Raw genomic sequence first — 15,165 nt, 5'->3', positions numbered from 1 at the left:
TTTGGATGGTTGACGTTGTTAAAACATTAGACTATTAATTCTTATTCCACTGTGGACAAAGTAACACAGATGAAGTTTTAAATGAAACAAAGGTTAATAAATAAAATGAGATTCAAGCAAAAAGAGAAACCAAAATAATGAATGCAATAACATGGACAAAAATATAGGATGATAAAACAGAAGACATTAAATTGTAGTTAATACATGAACCATAAACAATGGACGTTGCTGTTGGTAGGGTGCCTCACCGATACAGATAGCTATACTATAGGTGCAACCATGACGGAGTGGTATCTGTTGAGAGGCCAGACAAACGTTTGATTCCTGTAGCCTGGCAGCAGCCTTTTCAGTATTTGCAGGGGCAACAGTCTTGATGATTTGACTGATCTGGCCTTGTAAGTTTAACTGAAATGGCCTTGCTGTGCTTGTACTGCGAACGGCTGAAAGCAAAGGGAAACTACAGCCATAGTTTCTCCCGAGGGCATGCAGCTTTACCGTATAGTTAAATGACGATGGCGTCCTCTTGGGTAAAATATTCTGGATATAAAATAGTCCCCCATTCGGATCTCTGGGTGGGGACTACTCAAGAGAATGTCGTTATCAGGAGAAACAAAATTGACGTTCTAAGGATTGGAGTGTGGAATGTCAGATCTCTTAATCAGGCAGGTAGGTTAGAAAATTTAAAAAGAGAAATGAATAGGCTAAAGTTAGATGTAGTTTGAATTACTGAAGTTTAGTGGCAGGAGGAACAAGACTTCTGGTCAGGTGGACACGGGATTATAAACAAAATTAAATAGGGGTAATGCAGGAGTAGGTTTAACAATAAATAAAAAAAAAAAAAAAAAACAGGAGCACTAGTAAGCTTCTACGAACAGCATAGTGAATGCATTATTGTAACCTAGATAGGCACGAAGCCCCCTCTACCACAATAATAAAAGTTTATATGACAACTAGCTCCACAGATGATGAAGAGATTGAAGAAATGTATGATGAGATAAAAGAAATTATTCAGACAGTGAAGGGAGATGAAAATTTAATAGTCTTGGGTGACTGGAATTCAATAGTAGGAAAATGAAGAGAAGGAAAAATAGTAGGTGAATATGGAATGGGGTAACGAATGAAAGAGGAAGCCGCTTGGTAGAATTTTGCTCTGAGCATAACTCAATCATTTCTAACACTTAGTCTAAGAATCGTGAAAGAAAGTTGTATACATGGTAGAGGCCTGGAGACACTGGAAGGTTTCAGATAGATTATATAATGGCAAGACAGAGATTTAGGAACCAGGTTTTATATGGTAAGACATTTCCAGGGGCAGATGTGGAGTCTGACCTCAATCTGTTGGTTATGAATTGTAGAATAAAACTGAAGAAACAGCAAAAAGGTGGGAATTTAAGGAGATGGGATCTGGATAAATTGAAAGAACCAGAGGTTGTATAGAGTTTCAGAGAGAGCATTAGGGAATGATTGACAAGAACAGGGGAAAGAAATACAGTAGAAGAAGAATGGGTAGCTTTGAGAGATGAAATAATAAAGGCAGCAGAAGATCAAGTAGGTAAAAAGATGAGGGCTAGTAGAAGCCCTTGGGTACCAGAAGAAATATTGATGAAAAAAGAAAATATAAATTGCAGTAAATGAAGCAGGCAAAAAGGAATACAAACATCTCAAAAATGAGATCGACAGGAAGTGCAAAATCGCTAAGCAGGGATGGCTAGAGGACAAATGTAAGGATGTTGAGGCATACATCACTAGGGGTAAGATAGGTACTGCCTACAGGAAAATGAAAGAGACCTTTGGAGAAAAGAGAACTATTTGTATGAATATCAAGAGTTCAGATGGAAAACACGTTCTAAGGAAAGAATGGAAAGCAGAAAGTAGAAAGGAGTAAATAGAGGGTCTGTACAAGGGTGAAAATAGAAAGGAGCGTACAGAGGGTCTGTACAAGGGTGATGTACTCGAGGGCAATACTATGGAAATGGAAGAGGACATGGGTCAAGATAAAATGGGAGATATGATACTGTGTTAAGAATTTGACAAAGCACTGGAAGACCTAAGTTGAAACAAGACCCCGGGAGTAGACAACATTCCATTGGAACTACAGATAGCCTTGGGAGAGCCAGCCCTGACAGAACTCTACCATCTGTTGAGCAAGATGTATGAGACAGGTGAAATACCCTCAGACTTCAAGAATAATATAATAATTCCAATCCCAAAGAAAGCAGGTGTTGACAGGTATGAAAATTACTATCAGTTTAATAAGTCACGGCTGTAAAATAATAACACGAATTCTTCACAGATGGATGGAAAAACTGCTAGAAGCCGACCTTGGGGAAGATCGCATAGATTCCATAGAAATGTTGGAACACATGAGGCAATACTGACCCTACAATGTAGCTTAGAGGATAGATTAAGGAAAGGTAAACCTACTTTTCTAGCATTTGTGGACTTAGAGAAAGCTATTGAAAATGTTGACTGGAATACTCTCTTCCAAATTCTGAAGGTGGCATGGGTCAAATACAGGGAGCAAAACGCTATTTACAATTTGCACAGAAATCAGATGGCAGTCAAGAGTTGAGGGGCATGAAAGGGAAGCAGTGGTTGGGAATGGTGTGAGACAGGGTATTAGCCTATCCCGATATTATTCAATCTCTATACTGAGTAAGCAGTAAAAGAAAAAAAAGAAAAATTTGGAGTAAGAATTAAAATCCATGGAGAAGAAATAAAAACTTTGAGGTTTGCTGATGACATTGTAATTCTGTCAGAGACAGCAAAGGACCTGAAAGAGCAGTTGAATGGAATGGACAGTGTGTTGAAAAGGAGGATATAAGATGAACATCAACAACAGTGAAATGAGGATAATGGAATGTAGTTTTATTAAATCATGTGATGCTGAGGAGATTGGATTAAGAAATGAGAGACTTCAAGTAGTAGATGAGTTTTGCTATTTAGGGAGCAAAATAACTGATGATGGTCGAAGTAGAGAGGATATAAAATGTAGACTGGCAATGGCAAGGATAGCTTTTTTGAAGAAGAGAAATTTGTTAACATCGAATATAGATTTAAGTGTCAGGAATTCTTTTCTGAAAGTATTTGTATGGAGTGTAGCCATGTATGGACGTGAAACGTGGATGATAAATAGTTTACACAAGAAGAGAATAGAAGCTTTAGAAATGCGGTGATACAGAAGAATGTTGAAGATTAGATGGGTAGATCATGTAACTGATGAGGAGGTACTGAATAGAATTGGTGGGAAGAGGAATTTGTGCCACAACTTGACTAGAAAAACTAAAGCTGTCAGTTACGTGAGTCAGTTATATAAATGTGTGGTGCCCAAAAGAACAGACACCACAATTCATATAGTAGAAGAGACAGACTGAATGGAAATCATTGCACTTGCCTGCACACAACCAGGATACCTGGCTTACGATTGTTGGTAGGACATGTTCTGGGGCATCAAGGGATCACCAATCTAGTATTGGAGGGCAGTGTGGAGGGTAAAAATTGTAGAGGGAGACCAAGAGATGAATACACTAAGCAGATTCAGAAGGATGTAGGGTGCAGTAGTTACTTGGAGATGAAGAAGCTTGCACAGGATTGAGTAGCATGGAGAGCTGCATCAAACTAGTCTCTGAACTGAAGACCACAACAAAAACAACAACAACATAAAAATAATTAAAATCACATGCACAGAAATTCCAAATAGAAAAAGAGTGGTAGCAAGAAAAAATGAAAGAAACTGTAAAAGTTAATATGTTGATTAAAATGATGCGACGAAGCAGTAGAAATAAAAAAAATACATTTAATCAAATTAACTGAATAAAAACTATGGTCAAAGTAATTTCAACAGAGATGTAAAAATAATGAAAATTCAATACACCTGACGTGGTTTGAACGCACAACCTCTTATGCGTGAGGCCAGTATCTTAATCATTATGCTTTATTTTTGTTGGTTGCTTGCAAGTGGGTGACCACTAGGGTGAATGATTGCATGGTGTGAAACTTGGGACCTTAACCTACTTCACTTTATAGATGATTTTAAAAAGTCAATCCCACCACTAGGGACCCCTCCTTGTTAGTGCCATCCTGTTGTTTTGCAGAACAGTTTTGTTTAACACTTTCGTTTTATTTTTTTCAGGACAGAAGAGCTATTAAATCAAAGTTTTCAACAAATTCGCAGTATAATGGGCGATTTCATGTCAATGGATTGGACTCATTTGGAACAGTGAAGATGACTGTGCTAGAGTGTAGTGTAATTTCTCTCTCTCTCTCTCTCTCTCTCTCTCTCTCTGTGTGTGTGTGTGTGTGTGTGTGTGTGTGTGTGTGTGTGTGTGTGTGCGTGCCCGCACATGGTGAATTCCTGATTCTGTGGTATAAGTTCACATTTCTTATTACACATTAAAATTCATCAATATTTCAGGATTACAGCATAATGAGCTATGTAATCCTTGATTGTGTGAGTGATTTAGTTTCTGGTGCAGAAGACTGTAAGTGTCATGTACTACAATTCACGTAATTTACAGCAAGACTGGAGGAGGAGTCACTATATTGTATCATACCTTCTGTGGCCTACAGTCACACTTGTTTGCTCAGGCATAGAGCTTTACACTCGTGTCATGCTAGAAAAGAACCTGTCTACAATTTTTTTACAATTTACACAATACTGAACACTTTTTTGATGAGAATGTAACAATAAAGATGTGGAGAAATGACAGATCGCAAAATTACTGTCATGTGTTGACACGGCAAGAATTGAAATGTTTGTGTATTGCTAAACAATTTTTATTTGTTGTGACTGAAGCTATATCTTTGCGTGAATTGAAATGTATTTGTTATACATTGGTTTATGTTTTATATTCTATTTTATGTGCTTAGATTTCTAACAATAGTTATGTCTTGATGAACAGAGAAAATATTGGGTATATTGAAGACTGAATGCACATTTATAGAGTTTGTGGTGAAAAGTGAGTCTCACTTCATTGTATTTACACATGAAAGATGTTTTTTACAGTTTGTTCCTCTTTGTTATTCACAAGCAAAAATAGGGGATGTGTGGATCATTTATCTCAGAAAACTATTTTGAAAGAAAATATATATTTTTAGATTAAATTTTAGGCCTAGCAATAGCAATTTTTTACAAAGTTACATCTTGAAGAAATGAAATACTTTCTATGCATTTACTGTAATCTTTAAAAGGCATCTATTTGACAAAGTTAGCTACAGTTTCTTAGAGTATAGCTGATTGTTAGTTGCTGTGGGGAAATAACAAAAATTATTTTTCTTTAGTCTTCAGTTTTGAAGCCAGATTGGAGTTTAGGGAACTCAAGAAAAAAGTCATTGCAATAGTTGTATAAAACTAGATAGAAAGGAGAGGAAACAGTAATTAACAAATACAGCAATTACAAAATACAGTGTAATACAGTTTTTGTGTGTCATTATTGGTTTATGTTCAGTAATATTTCTTTGTCCCAATTTCATATGTAATTTTGAATATTTTATTGGCTTTTACTCGTTATCACCCACCTTGTTCATGAGTGTTGTCATTTGTTCAAAAATTTTGAGATGTTGTATTATTACATTTCCTGTTTGTGAAAGGGCTGTTGTATTTATCATGTTGTGTAGTTGTGCAATATTTATCATTCTGTGTAGTTGTTTAATACTTTATGAGAGCGAGAACAACCAAATGTTATATTGTTAACTGAAGACTCATTCATTTCTTTGACTGTTTATCTGATTACGCATGTGCATTGCTACCTTACCATGGATATACTATCTTTTACCATGGATATACTATGTTTTTTAGACACAGTCAAATGAGATACTCAGTCTCTCTTTACTTTTTGTCTCTCTATTGTGAGTTACTCCAATTCGTTTAAATACAGAGCAAATAAATCATTTTATGAAACCAATTTTACCTCACATGTTATTGATGTCTGCCATTATAATTGCATATGCTTCTGCAGCCAAAACCAGCTGACACAAAGGTTGTTTTGAGTATAGTACTGCATCATGTTGTTGTTGTTGTTGTCTTCAGTCTGGTTTGATGCAGCTCTCCGTGCTACTCTTATCGTGTGCAAGCTTCCTCATTTCCAAGTAATTACTGTACCCTACATCCTTCTGAATCTGCTTAGTGTATTTGTCTCTTGGTCTCCTTCTATGATTTTTATCTTCCACACTGCCCTCCAATACTAAATTGGTGATCCGTTGATGCCTCGGAACATATCCTACGAACCAATCCATACTTTTAGACAAGTTGTGCCACAAATTCCTCTTCTCCCCAATTCTGTTCAGTACCTTCTCATTAGTTACCTGATCTACCCATCTAATCTTCAACATTCTTCTGTATCACTGCATTTCGAAAGCTTCTATTCTCTTCTTGTCTAAACTATTTATCGTCCATGTTTCACTGCCATACATGGCTACACTCGATACAAATACTTTCAGAAATGGCTTCCTGACACTTAAATCTATACTCAATGTTAACAAATTTCTGTTCTTAAGAAATGCTTTTCTTGCCATTGTCAGTCTACATTTTATATCCTCTCTACTTTGACCATCATCACTTATTTTGCTCCCCAAATAGCAAAACTCATCTACTACTTCAAGTGTCTCATTTCCTAATCTAATTCCCTCAGCATCACCTGGTTTAGTTAGACTACATTCCATTATCTTCGTTTTGCTTTTGTTGATGTTCATCTTATATCCTCCTTTCAACACACTAACAATTCTGTTCAACTGCTCTTCCAGGTCCTTTGCTGCCTGTGACAGAATTACAATGTCATCGGCAAACCTAAAATTTTTTATTTCTTGTCCATGGATTTTAATTCCTACTCCAAATTTTTCATTTTCTTTACTGCTTGCTCAATAGAGATCATCTGCATCAATACTGGCAAAACCAGGTTTTCGGCTGTGGTGACAGTGGCCCCCTCCTGGGTCTACTGGTGTGTTGTAACTGTACAAAGTCACTTATATTTTGTCATTACAGCTCATTAAGCATGATATGTCACAACTTAAAAAATAACATTGTTGTTATTGGTCTCTTTAAGGTGGAAGGATTTGGGACTCTCTTGTAATAGGTTACTGTGCTGGAGGGAGTGGGAATCTGCTGTTGTTTATTGCTTCTTCCATAGTATGCCATGATTAGTGGTCATCAGTGAATGGGGTGTAGGCTCCTATTTTCCTCCTGCTGGAGGCAGGCTGTTTGGCTGTAGTTATTCACCTGTAGTGCTCATGTCTCATATTATGGTCGTGGCCTGTTGGTCCCTAGGGCTGGCAACAACGTTGGGGTAAGCCTGAGTTCCTAGTCTTTGTTCGTGTTGTTAGGGTGATCTAGTATTTTGATAGCTTCTCTGATCTTGTTTTTTATCAAACCTGGCTGCTTACCAAGTACGCATTTTTCATTACATTTTATTTCCTATTTGCAGTGGTAGTGGAGCTTAGCCACTGCGGATTTGCTGTGTTGTCCTAGATGAATGTAGCACAAGTGTTCCTGAATGCTTATTACTATTGACCTGATGTTTTCACCAATGAATAATTCTTCACATTGATATTCCACCTTGTGCTCACATGCAGTGTGTAAAAGACCTACTTTGGCCTTAGTGGAGCCTAGCACATCCTGGATCTTCTGGCCAGCCAGGCACCAACGTGGCGAATGTTTACCAATCCTGTCTACGAAATTTTTCATGTAGGGTAAGCGTGCTGCTGGGTGCAGTTTGTCAATTTTTTGCCTGTCTTGTTTTGTTTTGTTTGTTGTCATGGCTGTGTGGATTGATTTGTGGTTGTAATTATTGGCCAAGAATATGTTTGGTTGTGTGGCCATCTTCCGCAGCAGCTGTTAACATCTGTTGTTATAGGTTATATGTCTTGAGCTGACTGCAATGTAATTAAAAAGAATTACACCAGATGTGTTTCAGTTTTATTTATAAAGTATCTTCTGTGGCATTCAGTAAATTGGATACATACATTTGTACATTTATTTTTCATTCTTTTAGGTTAAAAACAGCGTTTTCTTTATGAAGTTAGTCTGTAAGCTACTTACGGTGTTTCTTCACATAGTCTGCACCTTCCCCTCTTGCTAGCAGTGGCTGATGTCAACAGGCTTCATTGGCCAAGAACGTTGAACACAGCCTTTTGAGCATGTGTTATGTTTTGACCCTTACTTAGATGCTGCACGTGGATAGTCAGAGAGTAGGTAACTCAGTTCATCTGCACTGGATGGTGGTTGGACACCTGTCAGAATGTGTACGCTTCTAATACACTCTGTACCCTGGTGTGCCCTCTGCTGTTCCATTGACTTTCACATATGGTGATGGAATTCTCATTCTTCTCTACTTCAAGCATGAACTATATCTTTGGATGCATTTTATTCAGATGTTTGTGAAACCTCTCTACCTCTGTTTCACTACGAGGCTATACAGCAAATGTATTGGACATATATCTGAGCTAGAATCTTGGGCACAAAGGAGCAGAACAAAGTGCTTTTGCTTTGAAGGCCTCCATGAACATGACTGCTGCTAATGAAGATAGGGGAGACCCCCAATTGCTGCTCATTCTGTCTGCTCATATTATTTTCCTTGCCATTTGAAAAATGTTGAAGAAAAACATAGTTAAGGTCGTTGCTCATGTCTGGCAGAACATGCATTTGTAGTATGTGAACAGTTTCATCCTTTGCCACATTTGTGAAATGTGACTTTACGTCAAAGCTGACCGTGATGTCCATGGATGAAATTGTTTCTCTCTTTATGTGTCGAGTTCTTCACAAAGAGTAGGTTTTTCCAACTAGAGGTCATAACTTGCAGGCTACATACTTAGCAAATTGTAATTGTAATATGGCCTCATGGTGAAACGGAGCTACACAAGTTTCACGAATATTTGAATAAAATGCACATCAATATATAGCTCATCCTCAAGGTAGAGAAGAATGGAACAGTTCTATTCTTAGATGTGGAACTATGTAGGAGAATGGATGGTGTGCTAGGACACAGAGTATATTGGAAGCTTACAGACAGGTATTTGCACACCCAGTCCATCCATCACCCAGTGCAGAAGAATTCAGCTAGGCTATCCACATGCAGCATCCAAGTAATGCTCAGAACATAACACACGACTTCAGAAGCCTGCGTACAATCTTCTTGGCCAGTGGTTACAACCATATATCGATCCACCCAGCCATGGCAATGAACAAAGCAAAATCAGGGTAAGCAGGAAATCTACAAACTATTCTAAAGTATTCTTTGGTGATATCAGTAGGCCAGTAGCGATATTCATATGAGAACACGAGTGCTACTTCTGTGTAGGACAACACAGAAAATCTGCAGTGGCAGGTAGGTTTGCTCCATCCTGGCTGCCCCCCCCCCCCCCCCCCTCCCTCCCCACCCTGGAGACCAACAGGCCGCACCAGTAACAGAAGATGCAAGTGCTACCAGTGAATAACTGCCACTGTGAAGCTTGCATCCAGCAGGAGAAAAACAGCAGCCCACACCTCATTTGCCAGTGTCCACCAGTCATGGTAAACAATGCAAGAAGCAATAGATAACAACAGATCCCCATTCCTTCCATCGTATTAACCTATTATGATAAAGTTCCCACTCCTTCTTCCTCAAGAGACCAATTATGATGACAATAAAATTTAAAAAAAAAATAGTGATGCAGTGCCATGTTCATTGAGCAATAATGACAGCACAGCTGGAACACACCAGTGGACCCAGGAGGAGGCCACTGTAACTGAGGCCGAAACATTGGTTTCCACAATAGAGGTTTCTATATTTTGATGCTGTACAATACTCCTAAAACTTTTGTCAGTTTGTCACTCATTATTAGATATAAAATGCAGCTGAAATTAGAAAGTTTGCTTATCTTCTTCTATTTTAAGATATAAACCAGGAGTAGTTATCCTTTTTGCCTACTGTCCACATTTGTACATATGTTACTAGTAAAGTTTTCTGACCATCCACCAGTTCCGCAGTAATAATGATTTATAAAGTAGGGTAGTAATTTTACTTTATAAAATTCATAAAACAGAGTCATAGCAATTTAAAGTGTACGGTTACCTATCATATACTTAATGTATAAATTTTATGAAAACCTAATGTGAAAATGTTTTTAAAATCCCTGTGCCAGCAACTTACCATAAAACCTGGAATGCCCACTAGTGGACTGTAGTACTGAGTTGACTACCACTTATCTAAACATAAATGTTAACAGAGTGTATAAGCCCCAGGAAAAACTTGGAAATTTTTTCATCTGGGAGAAAACCAGGAAAACAGGAATTTTCTATAATTTTGAATTGAATTTTTGTAATTTTGGCTTGTAAGAAATGCTACTCTGACAAAGAATTTTACTTTAGCTTACTACAGAATAATAATACTGCAGTAGTAAAACATAAATGAGAGAAAAACACGAAAATAAAACTTAAGTTGTGGAGAAAATGCGCCATTTACAACAACGAAACACAGTGCGCATATAAGTGTCCACCTACAGCAAAATATGTCAAAGGCTTTTACATGAAGACTGTGCAGTATTGCTTTTGATGAGCATGATGGAACAATTGTCTACATTTATAACAGATCATGGGAAAGTATTGTGAATGGTGGTTTGAAAAGTGTTACTTTCAAAGTAAATTGTAAGCTATGTTACGTGTGAGAACGAGAATCAAACACTACGTGATTCAAGAAATTGTAAAGCAGTTAACTTTTATTCAAATCTTAACACTTTCAGGACCAGCTACTTAAAAAAAAAAATTCAGGCCTCAAAGACTAGACATTTATATTATTATTTAAAATTTTACTGGCACATTTGTGTTTGATATATCTTAAAGGTAACACACACAAAAAAGGACCAACATTATATGTGAAAGCTTAGCTTATCTTGTAGCTATACTATATGTACATTAATTTAAACCATAAACTTTTCCTATTTGTGTGTTCACACCACTTAACAGTGATACTGCTATTGGTTGGCTTCATCACGTGTCCTATACTCCGAATATCTTGTGCCATTTGCTGGCGCAATAATGCGCATCACAATCTCGATTTCAGTGCTTTGGAAACTAACACGTTGTGTGTGGTGGAATTCATATATGTACTCTTGTAATAGTAAAATATGCAATTTCCATGTTGCTGTGCACCAAAGATCTTTCCAAAACACATTATTTTTTTGCTCATTTTTGTTTTCTAAAGCACCGTGATGTTCCACACCTGTGTATAAAACCTTTACGATTCACACCAGGACATTCTACACCAGTGTCTAAAACCTTTACCATTCAAATGATTAATAAGTTTTACAGTTCTGAGGGAAAGTATACTGTCACTTAAATATCATCAACCGGGAAAAAGTTTATTTTTAACCGAAAAAATCTGGGAATGTTTTTCCTCATCCATGCATGCACTGTCTGTTAATATCTGCCATGCTAATTGATAATTTTGTTAGAAAACATGTTTCACTATGGTCATTAAACGTTGTCTTATGACCAAATCTTGAGGAAGATGCACTGAAGACAGACAGTTACCATTTATGTAGTGCAATATTGGCATGAATTCAACTGTATGTGCTTGCATATGTTGCATTCATTGAGAGAGAATTCTTGGAAGCTATTCAAGTGGTAACTAGTCTTCTATTACATTTCACTGATCCTGAATCCTCTGGGAATAAACTTTCATTAGTTTCTGTCTTCCAACTGCTTATGCCATCCCCACAGCTCTTTCATTATTACCTTCATTTCACATTTGGAGTCAGCCCTTCGATCTCCTGGCTTCAGCTCACCGTAATTTTCATCATCCTTGATGCATTATTTGTTTTTACTAATCTCAGTGATTTCTCCATACCCTGTTCCACATCCTTGGAACCTCCTTACGCAATCTCTTCCTCATTTCATACTTGCAAGCCACCGTATGGCATATGGTGGAGAGCACATAGTATCAAGTATCACTTCCCCCTTTCCTTTATTATTCTCAGGAAGTAAGGCTGTCAGTAATCCTCCTTATGGTCCCGAATTTATATAATTTTGGCATTTCACTCGTTATATGAAATGTATATTTGAGGAAGTAAAGTGTTTCTAGATTAGTTTTGGATTGTTACCTCAGATGCAGGTAAGCCTGTGCAGTTCTTTGAGCATTTCTGTGGTAAAGTAATGCTGACAAATCAATGATGAATCTTGGATTTCTCCTTCCAATCTTTTCCATCTCTTCCATTAATCTGTCATGTTTCATGCACCAGTTACTTTTCTTTAGAAATCTTCCATTAGCTCTGATACTGTCCTGTGTTTTTCCACCTTTCGTCACTCCAGAAAGAAACTCATTGATACTTGAACATTGTGATTGATTTCAGTAACTACCGTAATCCCCAACCTCATGCTCAAATGTTGTTGGATCTTTTCGCCTATTTATGCACATTATGTTTATTTTTGTTTAGTTAGCTGCCAGTCTTTACATTAGGCACTGATTATCTGTAGATGTCTGCATTCCTTAAAAAGTTTCTAAGAATATCACAACACTGTACGGTATACAATTGTCACCTGTGAATAACCTCATAAAGATACAGATGTTATCAACCAGGTAATTTATCTATATGGTGAACAGCAGTAGTTCCATCACACAATCTTGCTTTTGACGTGTGTCCCAATTAAGAATGACCAACTGTTTTCTAGGAAATCAACTGGCTATCTTTTTGGATGTTCTGTAAATATTTTAGGAGGGGACAATCATCGTGCATCCACCCGGCACCACGTAGGGACACATGTGTTTGTCTATTTGTGCTCTAGCTTGAGAAAAGATGTACTCTGAAAGCTAGCAAGTTTTTGTGTGTGTGTGTGTGTGTGTGTGTGTGTGTGTGTGTGTGTGTGTGTGGGCGCGCGCTGCGCGCACCTGTGGATGGCTCAATGCTTCTGCCTTTTGGTGAGTGGTCTCACTTATTTCTTAAGTATCTTCATCCTACCAGAACTTTCCTACTATTATTTTTGGGTATTCTGTGTGAACATGTTTTGTTTACTACTTGACAGTGTGGAACTATATGAGGAGACTACTTGAACATGATACAGGGATTCTGCATTTGCTTACTTATTCTTTTCTTCAATCCCAACTCCACTCCTCTCCCACTCACTCCTCCCCCCCCCCCCCCCCCCCCCCCCCCCCCCTCCTCCCCACATGCGCGCGCGCACACACACACACACACACACACACACACACATTGTCATCGTTTCGGGGATTTAAAGTTAAGATAGATGTGCTTTTGGTTATTTGAAAGAGCTGTCAATTTCCGGAAAGAAATAGGGCATGTGTATATCTGAATCCATTTATAGAAGTTACATATAAGTTCTTCTACACTGCAGGAAATATTGATGAGGAGCTGCCATATATTTGTGTCTGGTCTGGGTCAGATGCAGAAGATTTAGGATCACTTTCTAAAGATTTCATGAAAGAAGATTCCATTTGTAGTGGATGAGCTTGATAGTAGTATTGACAGAGATCCTGAGTGTTATATATACTTTTTCCCAGTAAAATGGCATCACCACTGAGACATGCCAATGTTAAATTTGTATGTTTTCTAAGCTACTATGATTAATCTCACTTGAACTCTTCTGCCAGAATAGTTAACGTTGGAGTGGTAATGGCTTGTTACGTCAGGTCCAGGACCACACATTATTGTGATTCCTATTTAGTCTAGCAGTAGATGGGACAAACTAGGTATGATGTTCACCTCCACAGAAGATGGAAAGGTAAACTGCCTAAGATAATAGCAGAAGACCTAAGGGTGTAAGGCATTTTCATAGTGGTAAAATATCAGTGATTACAGGTGTCACGGCAGCACCTTTTTCAAGGTAGTGAGTTTTAAAGAGGTTTTAAAACTGAACCAAAAATTCAATTCGAGAAATAAAGTAAACAGCATAGATCTAGTATACTGCACCGCTAGGAACAGCTATTAGTTGAAAATTTTCGACAATTGCCAGAAAAATTCATTTCCACCCCATTATACATCAGTCAGTTAGAGGTGCCAGCTGTCCTTATTCCGTCATAATACAGAAGAACCGATGAGTAAAATTAATGACCTACTTATTTGCATTGATGTATTAGTCACAAAATCCAGTTGATATAATTTGCCTCTCTAATATAAACGTTTAAAATCTTGTGGGATTTAGGTTAGCATATCACTTCTGTAGCTAGAATCAGTGAAAAGAGGTGGTGCCACATCCATCAGGAACTGTCATAAATTTTAAAACATAGGTATAAATAAATTTAGCTCGGAGCAGCTTTTATATATATAAAAGTGCATCAGAAGTATATGTATTTATTTTTATCTATCTATCGTTAGACAGTGTGCATTGTATGGCTGTTGTCTGAATGTGTAGATTTATTAGGTATACCCAAGTACATACAGTTTAAATATATTACCTAGCAAAGCAAACTGAAGACCTGGCCAGGGTGGCAACACCATGTTGTTTATGCTTGCGAAATGGGGAGGGAATGCAGTAACGTCATGCAGTCCAGCATTCTCACAAATGGAGCCACATCACATGCTACACATCTGAACACAAATGCCTTAAATAGCACTACAATTAAACAGTGATACTACTCTGACAGTTTCACTTTGCCAGCATTTATTCACAGTATTATTTGTATGAATCCATATTTCGTCCAAACAAACCACCAGTCACTTTAATTCCTGTGCTTCATTTTCTGGAAAAAAATCTAATGCAGTTTGTCTTAAAAACGATGTTGTCTCGTTTGTACATAATAAATCATTTATTCTGTCACATTTTAAAAAACAAATTTTATAGAAAGAATAAAGCAGTCATCCTAGGAAAGTGGTTGAGATGAATTTAGTTACCATCTACTAAAATGGTAGTGGTTTTGTTGTGATGAGATAGCTGGGGGCTTCCGGTGCTAGACTGACATGTTTCGGTCTAGGGTTCCATAAAAGTTTTCTGCACATATTTGCCCCATTTTTATGCATTCATGTATTTGTTAGTGCAATGGCGAATTTCTGTTGCTGCTGTGGTTGCAAAGAGAAATTTGTGAAAAGATGAATTACTTTTGATATGGCCAATTCTGTAGTCATAAAACAGTACAGGAAACATGTTGTAGCAGTGTGGATTAGCACCAGGAGCACAAATCTATACAGTGAATTTGGACTGGGTTAGAGAAGTTACCTGAAGAATAAGTGTGATGACTGCTCAGA

General features: G+C 37.6%; 1 protein-coding gene across 4 annotated transcripts in view; it reads left to right on the top strand.

Moving 5' to 3' along the window:
- Nucleotides 1–9,606, top strand: part of LOC126419922 (inhibitor of nuclear factor kappa-B kinase subunit alpha) — a 176,749-nt gene extending 167,143 nt beyond the window's left edge. For all 4 annotated transcript variants that reach the window (XM_050087209.1, XM_050087207.1, XM_050087208.1 and 1 more), the window contains exon 16: nt 4,133–9,606. In XM_050087209.1, the coding sequence (XP_049943166.1) occupies nt 4,133–4,223 (91 nt within the window). In that variant the 3' untranslated portion in view covers nt 4,224–9,606. The remainder of the gene's footprint in view (nt 1–4,132) is intronic.
- The last annotated feature ends 5,559 nt before the right edge of the window (nt 9,607–15,165 follow it).

The sequence above is a fragment of the Schistocerca serialis genome, chromosome 9 (genome assembly GCF_023864345.2).
Source record: "Schistocerca serialis cubense isolate TAMUIC-IGC-003099 chromosome 9, iqSchSeri2.2, whole genome shotgun sequence".
In the NCBI taxonomy this organism is placed as follows: domain Eukaryota; kingdom Metazoa; phylum Arthropoda; class Insecta; order Orthoptera; family Acrididae; genus Schistocerca; species Schistocerca serialis.
This window is presented reverse-complemented; position numbering and strand designations above follow the sequence as displayed.